This window comes from Hordeum vulgare, chromosome 5H (genome assembly GCF_904849725.1).
Source record: "Hordeum vulgare subsp. vulgare chromosome 5H, MorexV3_pseudomolecules_assembly, whole genome shotgun sequence".
Classification (NCBI taxonomy): Eukaryota; Viridiplantae; Streptophyta; class Magnoliopsida; order Poales; family Poaceae; genus Hordeum; species Hordeum vulgare.
In genome coordinates this window covers 531,557,210-531,565,811 of record NC_058522.1, presented here as the reverse complement: position 1 = coordinate 531,565,811, position 8,602 = coordinate 531,557,210, and the positions used below count along the sequence as shown (strand labels likewise).

General features: G+C 43.3%; 1 protein-coding gene across 4 annotated transcripts; it reads right to left on the bottom strand.

Annotated features, from left to right (window-relative positions):
- Positions 1 to 522: 522 nt before the first annotated feature.
- Positions 523 to 6,022, bottom strand: LOC123452356. 4 transcript variants are annotated; one of them, XR_006632589.1, is made up of 6 exons: positions 5,646 to 6,022; positions 4,506 to 5,348; positions 4,281 to 4,366; positions 3,486 to 3,620; positions 985 to 1,125; positions 523 to 878 (listed from the first exon to the last, which is right to left on the bottom strand). XR_006632589.1 is itself a non-coding variant. In XM_045128998.1 (5 exons), exons 1-5 carry the CDS (start codon positions 5,919 to 5,921, stop codon positions 1,050 to 1,052), a joined length of 1,416 nt encoding a protein of 471 aa, XP_044984933.1. In that variant the 5' UTR covers positions 5,922 to 6,022; the 3' UTR covers positions 736 to 1,049. The 4 variants fall into 4 exon arrangements, 3 of the variants coding, with proteins under 3 accessions (XP_044984933.1, XP_044984934.1, XP_044984932.1); XM_045128998.1 differs by having other exon boundaries at positions 736 to 1,125; XM_045128999.1 differs by lacking the exons at positions 523 to 878; positions 985 to 1,125 and adding an exon at positions 1,250 to 1,559 and having other exon boundaries at positions 5,646 to 6,019.
- Positions 6,023 to 8,602: the final 2,580 nt, after the last annotated feature.

The window sequence follows — 8,602 nt, the reverse complement described above, 5'->3', positions numbered from 1 at the left end:
GTGGCCTGTTAAGTCATTGTGTGACGCCTAAGCGCTCGGCGCCACACATTACAATGTGTGACGCGTGAGGCTTAGGCGTCACACGGCCTGAGGGGTGGGCCCTCTCTGCCAGGTGGTCGGGGGGTGTGCCGCCGAACGGCTAGGTGTCACACAGTGTAGTGTGGCGCCTAAGTGTCGGGCGCCACACAAAAGGGTCAGTCGGGTGACATATTTTCTCCGAGGGGTCACTCCGTGAGTTCTTTCCCTCCAGGAGTCATTTTTGTTAATTTTACCGAGTTACAACACCTCACATTTCTGAGCAACACATAAGCCCTTAAAAAATAGAGCCCTCCCCCTCATAGGGGCCAGGACCACATAGCATCTCCATGGCTCTAAGGCCACATGAAACAAGGTAGGCCAGTTTTGTCACCGTGAAGATGCAGGAGACGCCCTATCGCCTAGAAGGAGCTCTTGTGTAGGAGTGAAGAGGTATATCAACTTTTCTATAGGCTTGGTCAAATACAAGTAAGTTTGACTTGGGAGTTGGGACAAAACTGAAATTTCAATTAACATTTAACATATAAGAGTACATTTTTCACATGGAACAAGTCTGTCACATCAGAGCTTGCCAATATAACTTACTCCCTCCAATCCATATTACTTGTCACACAAACAGATGTATCTAGAGTTCTAGACATATTTCAGTGCGACTAATATGGATCAGAGGGAGTACTGTAGTAGCAAAAGTGACACAGCTTGTAAGGGCTTCGTTGTTCTTCGTTCATATTGATTATTGAACAGTTTGTGTACTAACAGTTTGTGTACTTGTCGCTCAGACCCTGTTTGTTTCAGATTCAGCATTGGTCCCTGAAAGCCGATTCTGCGAAGGGAATCCACAGCTGATTCCACACAATTTGAAGTTGAAACAAACATAGACCGAGACCACAACTTGGAGAACTAAAGACAGTCTATAATACAAAGCACAAACCAAGGGCCTAATCACACCTGCTGCTGGATCACTGAATTTTTCAAACTCGGACGGGCAACATACAATCGTCTTTTGATAACTATCAGATACAAGATCCTCTTTTGATGTCTTTTCTAAAAAAGAGAGCCTGATCACATTTACAAGCTTGCAACTGTAGCCTGCATATATATCAGAACGGATAAATCAAACAAGACCAAAAGCTTCCAATGTAAATTAGCGCCGAAGTACTACCGCTTGCCAGAAGACAATGGTTGGGTACTCTCCCCAGTGAAGCCAGACAGATTTAAAAGAAGTTTTGTAAACATATATCCATATGCATCAGACAAACTGAGGAAAACTGTCTCTGTAGTCTTCGGACAATGGTTAAACTGAAAATTTGTAAATCAACTATGCTGGGACCTTTCTGTTAAAAAAACCTATGCTCCGATCCATTACTGTACCCAAAAGCAGAAGGCGAAGATACTTTAAGTGGACCGGGATAAAAGAAAAGACAGTTTTTCATCAGGTGGAGCTCAATTAATTGACTCAAACATTAACAATCTATCAAGCATGTGTAGGTCTATTCACTCCTGAGAGAATTCACCAGATTTCCCTGAAAACAGTACTTGACATCAGACATACTCCTCCACAAATACTATGCAAAAACTACTCTACATGCTACTGCAAAATCAGCATACAAACGGTCAATTCCCAAGCATTTTATTCAGAGGAGGATACCATACTAACATGCCACTGTTACTCTGTTAGACTACATGCTACTGCAAAATCAGCATACAAATGGTCAATTCCGCAAATGGTCAATGCTATGCAAAAACTACTTTATGCACTCAATTCTTTGGGAAACAGATAAACCTAACCGTAGGCACTCCAGAAATGCTAAAAACCAATCTTATAGTAGCCGAGAATGCAATTGCTTTCGAAGTGGCATTACTACCTTAAGATGTTAATGCTAGCTCAGCCAGGTTTTGCCTGATTGCCTCATCTTGCCGAATATAGCACAGCCAGCAGGTGCCACCACATCTTCTCTGCTGCTCTAGTGGTAAATAATATGCCATTAAACTGGCATCTCACTTTTCCCGACAGGCGCCATGCCAGAATATGATTAAAGAGCATGACTGTAGGATACTCCACGTAAGTTCGGACTAACATACTTATGAACAAACATACACATGTGCACAATGTTGGACACCAATACAAATGCAAAAACTACATGCTACTGCAAAATCAGCATACAAATGGTCAATTCCCAAATGCCACTGTTACTCTGTTAGACATGCAACTAAAACGTATAGATATGCAAAAGCTAAACTCAAAGACGATTTTATGCCACTATAAAGTAACACATAAAATGTGCTTTGAAGATTTGCAGTCACATGTCGGCAATTATATGTTCCATGGAAATATATCCATAAATACAAACATTTACAGCAAACATATAATTGATTTTCCCAGTCTAAGATTAAAGGGCAAAGTGACCAAATTTCACACCAAGGTTTCGAGAAGTGTCCTTAGGAGATCAGATTAACTTAAGCATGATGGAAATGGAAGGTGGAGAAGCTTACATAAATTTAGACTATAGTTCTTTCACCTTTAACATTTCGTTTTCGATTCAGGGTTCTTAGTTTTATAGTGTTGGGTGATCTTCTAAAGAATACATTATTCGCTAATTCAAGCAAGGAACAAAGAACATGATGCAAGAATGTCAACGGTATAGCTAGCTTACCATCGTAAAGATCATCTATTTCATGGCAAGCGGTTTGTAATTCCCGCCATCAATACGGTCTACAGTCAACCATGCAGAATCGTGAACAGTCTCAGAAAGTTTAGTGATTGCACAGATATTGTCAAACAAGAACATTGAATTCCTGAAACTGCTGCCTGTTTCTCATGGCATTCCCATATCAACTCCTTTTTTACCACTAAAGATTTTTTTGCCAAACTGACGAATATGAGATAACTGCAGCTCTAAGAAAGTCCTAAAGCTCCATTTTCTTCTTTGAGCATCCTCAAGATCTAAAGATCTGTATGCCAGAGCCACCAGATACAGTGCTGGATGCAATCTCCTGCCATTTCGGTTTTAAGTGCATAATGACGCAACAAATGAATAGATAGAATCAACGAACTGACACATGTAAATTTTAACCTAAAAGAATTAATAAGCATCTACTTAACGTAAAGTAACATAAGTCATGATCTGTAGCCTTCGCAACTCAAGCTTCCATAAAAGAGAAGTTCTAGAAGCAACTATTTCAACATATTTTCATGTAAATGCACCCTATGAGTTTTTGAGCAAATTAAATCTGGAAAGACATGTGCCATATTATACAAGAGCCTAGCTAGACAAGAAAATATTGGACAGTAAGCTTGACTATAAAACTGCAGAGCTAAGAAATTACCAACATGGGTGAGATTATTATGTTTTCTCTTTTTACACAGATATAAGTATGTAACTAGAAAAAAGGGAAGATCATCAACCAAACAATCCAACCTAGGCAATAAGAGACCTTATGAAGCTTACTTTTCAGAATGCTCATTGACACCATGCCACTGTCTCGGTGATGGAATTGTCCTCCCTTTCTTGTCTCTCCCAAATGTCTCGATGTACCAACCACCAGTGTCATGCATGTAACACCGTGGCTCAAAAAGCCAAAACCTGAACACAAATAACTTCACAGGTGAACATGCACTGAAATCAATGTTGTTGAAAAGTTTACCTGTGAAAATTAATTTTAAAAAAAACAGTGCATTTGTTGAGTAGCAGTAGTACAATTCTTTAACGCACTACTGATTCTTTATCTTCTTTGCGCAAGAAGATCCTTAACTGAGAAGACATGTTTCACTTGGATGCTGCCACTATGCTCCTATTGACTTTAAGAGACCATTCTGAGTTTGCTAGTTTCACGGCAGCCCTTTCACTAAGATCATTTTCACCACTAACGAAATGGGATGGGAGAAAGAATTGCCTTAAGGTGGACTACACTAGTGAACATGCATATCATTCCAACAATAGTAACTCTGAACTGAACACCTATGTAAGATTACCTATCCAGTCCTTTCACCAAGACACTTGATGCATGGATGGGTAGATTTACAACAATGTCATTGTCAAGCATGTGTAACTGGCCACAGCTGACAGCTCAATCCTCCCATGGTATCCTTTATATGTTCTTCATGCATGCATGAAAACTCGTATCCTTGCTCAAATTAATGCCAAGATGAGTTTATTACCAATTTAATGATATTTGTAAGGAAACAAATCCCATGGTTCCACAAATATGCAGCATGAGTACAACCCAACATAGAAAGGACATACCTGCTGGGTGGCAAGCGAGCCCTGCTACATCGACACTCACAGGGTGAAACTTCATCTCCAAATTGATACCAGTGCATGTGTTTAACCTACACCATTCAAATTTGCAGCAACATCCAACAAAAATGCCATCCAAAATGTGCGCTTAAATTCCACACGGAATCGTACATATATTGCAGCTAATTCATTTGTACTTGATCTAATAGAAAGTTGGAAAGGTATGCATACCATCAGTGTCCTGTGCTTAACAATTACATGGGTCTTTATTCCATGGCTATCATAGACACAGCAAGATCCTTCCTCTCCACTGGTGTCCAACCCAGTGATTGTTCCCAGGAGGAGATGCTCTTGAGATGCAGCCGCTTCATTCGGAGCAAGAAATACATGTATGTGATCTTCCATATCTGAATTGACAATGCAATTGCACTTGAGCCTCCTATTTGCAGTGGCCACTACTCTCCCACATATCTTCAATTCAATGTCCTTGTAGGCATCTGATGGGATACTGTCACTATCCTCATTCTCTTGCTTGTGAATATCTGCAGGTCTAGGTATTGAGCATTTCTCTCTGTTTACTGCAACATTTGGACTAACCCCGCAGGTTCCAAAACCAGAATGTGTCAGCTTCTCAGGACAAGCTTCAGAAAGCTCTGGGACGCTATCAACTAGACTGACAATACCAAGCAGATCACGGCCTGATACAAGGTGCAGTAGCTCAGAGATCTCATACACAGACCTCTCCTCGGCTTCAAAACAATCAGGAAGGAGATCCATGGACTCAACCTCAGGGCCATAGTATGCAGCATGGACCGCAGTGTACAGTTCACTCTCAAGTCTATCGAAATAACCTGAACCCGTCGCAATCCTCTTATTTGTAACAATGTCATTAACAGTAAGCCTGTACCATTTCAGCCACTCGACAACATTACTTTCTCTAGGCATCACAATGCCTGAACTGTCTGGATAAACAGGATACACATATTGCGATGGCCTAGGATGCTTCTGTATGACTAGCCTCTGTGAGCGCAGGAAGCTGTCATAATGAGCTCTTCGCTGCGAATCCGATAGGATCTGCGACATGGTAAAAAGGCTCATGAGCAATATGCGAAATACGACATTTTGGGCTTCTAATTGATTGCTTCTCGGCGTTGTAGTGAAGTGACCTATGGTATGCAAATAGTACAAAATTACTAGCAGCGAAGCAATTTCCAACTCCCAAATGAAGAATTCATTTGGGCATATCCACAATCGGTGGAAAAATTAGAATCCCCACGGTTTTTTTTTTTTTTTTTGCGAATCCCCACGGTTTGGTATTGACTAGTACCACATCATATATTCAGTACTGGAGTGATCGGACTGAACAGATACCTCGTAGGCCGCGAGGATCTGAAGGAAGCGGCGGGAACCGGCGGCGGCAGCGACGTCGGGGTGGGTCTCCTTCGCGAGGCGGTGGAAGGAGGCCTTGATCTCCGCGGAGGAGCTCGTCTCTCCCACCCCGAGCACGTCGTAGGCGTTGCTCCCTGCTCCCTCGTCGTCACGGGCGGCCGTGCTCGCCGGCCGGCAGCGCGACGCGAGGGGGAGCGGGAGGACCGCCCCGCCGCGGAGGAGGAGGAGCCGCCGGAGCTCCGCCGCGCGAAGCGCCATTATTAACCTGCTGCCGGTGATGTCTCTGTCGAGTGGGGCCGGAGTGGCGGAGTGACACCGCTGGCCGGCTAGCGGTGCGGTGTGGGATCAAAAGTCATTCACTCCTTTTCTTTTTGAGCTACACTTTATTCACTCAGGAGTACAAGTTTTTTTTTTTTTTGAGACAAAGGAGTACTAGATGAAATGAAGTGGAGGGCCGAGAAGCGAACAGCGCGTTGCGGGTCCGTTTCCAGTTCAGCTCTTGGCCCAATTTTATTTGGGCCGATGGTGATCATTACAGTTCCAAACCTCTTTCTCAAAAAAAAAAAAAAAAAAAAGCAGTCCCAAACCTTTGCCTCAAAAAAGAAAATCACAACTTCAAACCTACCCTATGTACTCCCTTCATTTCCTTATACAAACCACAAATTTAAATTACATATACTAAGATAAAATTTAATGACTGTTTTGTAAGTTAACTTTTCTTTTCGGTAATCGGGATCATTAATACGCGACATACATGCAAGGAAGGAATAAGAAAAAAAAAAAAGCTAAGTTTCATTACGTTTACATGCATCCAAGTATTAAACAAGTTGTCAATATAAGAAAACATTATTATTTGTTGCCTTGATTACTATTGATGGTCTTATATAGATGCAAAATGTATTTTTTATAATGACCTTCTATAAGGAAATGGATGGAGTATGTGAGATCTCAATGAAATTCTCTATGACATAGCCAAAAGTACTACCAGCATGATTGTATATAGGATAAATGCCTTTTGGTCGCTTGTCAAACAATGTGGCTTCTTTGACCATGGCTTTTAGCGGCCATGCTTAAACTTTGATAAGAAAAGCAATATTATTTTGCTCCTCCTTATGAATGTCTTGATAGATGATGAGTTAATGTGGAATGGTGTGTTTTGATTCCCATGTCTAATGTTTAGAATCTGCCTATATTATGGGTGGTTAATGTTGGGGAACGTCGCATGGGAAACAAAAAATTTTCTATGCGCACGAAGACCTATCATGGTGATGTCCATCTACGAGATGGGATGAGTGATCTACATACCCTTGTAGATCGTACAGCAGAAGCGTTAGAGAACGCGGTTGATGTAGTGGAACGTCCTCACGTCCCTCGATCCGCCCCGCGAACAATCCCGCGATCAGTCCCACGATCTAGTACCGAACGGACGGCACCTCCACGTTCAGCACACGTACAGCTCGACGATGATCTCGGCCTTCTTGATCCAGCAAGAGAGACGGAGAGGTAGAAGAGTTCTCCGGCAGCGTGACGGCGCTCCGGAGGTTGGTGATGATCTCGTCTCAGCAGGGCTTCGCCCGAGCTCCGCGAAAACGCGATCTAGAGGAAAAACTATGGAGGTATGTGGTCGGGCAGCCGTGAGAAAATCGTCTCAAATCTGCCCTAAAAGCCCCATATATATATGAGGAGGGAGGGGGACCTTGCCTTGGGGTCCAAGGGACTCCCAAGGGGTCGGCCAAGCCAAGGGGGGGAGGACTCCCCCCCCAAACCGAGTTGGACTTGGTTTGGTGGGAGGAGTCCCCCTCCCTTCCCACTTCTCCCCTTTTTTTTTCTTTTCCTTTGATTTCTTTCTCTTGGCGCATAGGCCCACTTGGGGCTGTCCCACCAGCCCACTAAGGGCTGGTGTGTCTCCCCAAAGCCTATGGGCTTCCCCGGGGTGGGTTTCCCCCCCCCCCCGGTGAACTCCCGGAACCCATTCGTCATTCCCGGTACATTCCCGGTAACTCCGAAAACCTTCCGGTAATCAAATGAGGTCATCCTATATATCAATCTTCGTTTCCGGACTATTCCGGAAACCCTCGTGACGTCCGTGATCTCATCCGGGACTCCGAACAACATTCGGTAACCAACCATATAACTCAAATACGCATAAAACAACGTCGAACCTTAAGTGTGCAGACCCTGCGGGTTCGAGAACTATGTAGACATGACTAGAGAGACTCCTCGGTCAATATCCAATAGCGGGACCTGGATGCCCATATTGGATCCTACATATTCTACGAAGATCTTATCGTTTGAACCTCAGTGCCAAGGATTCGTATAATCCCGTATGTCATTCCCTTTGTCCTTCGGTATGTTACTTGCCCGAGATTCGATCGTCAGTATCCGCATACCTATTTCAATCTCGTTTACCGGCAAGTCTCTTTACTCGTTTCGTAATACAAGATCCCGCAACTTACACTAAGTCACATTGCTTGCAAGGCTTGTGTGTGATGTTGTATTACCGAGTGGGCCCCGAGATACCTCTCCGTCACACGGAGTGACAAATCCCAGTCTTGATCCATACTAACTCAACTAACACCTTCGGAGATACCTGTAAAGCACCTTTATAGTCACCCAGTTACGTTGCGACGTTCGATACACACAAAGCATTCCTCCGGTGTCAGTGAGTTATATGATCTCATGGTCATAGGAATAAATACTTGACACGCAGAAAAACAGTAGCAACAAAATGACACGATCAACATGCTATGTCTATTAGTTTGGGTCTAGTCCATCACGTGATTCTCCTAATGACGTGATCCAGTTATCAAGCAACAACACCTTGTTCATAATCAGAAGACACTGACTATCATCAATCAACTGGCTAGCCAACTAGAGGCATGCTAGGGACGGTGTTTTGTCTATGTATCCACACATGTAAATGAGTCTCCATTCAATAC

Bases quoted from the DNA above. Each gene is read 5' to 3' on its own strand.
- LOC123452356 (XM_045128997.1), bottom strand. From the start codon at position 5,921: ATGGCGCTTCGCGCGGCGGAGCTCCGGCGGCTCCTCCTCCTCCGCGGC. The intron at 5,349-5,645 runs GTATCTGTTCAG...ACCATGTCGCAG, and splicing joins AGATCCTCGCGGCCTACGAG to ATCCTATCGGATTCGCAGCG. The intron at 3,031-3,485 runs GTAAGCTTCATA...CCGAAATGGCAG, and splicing joins GTCAATGAGCATTCTGAAAA to GAGATTGCATCCAGCACTGT.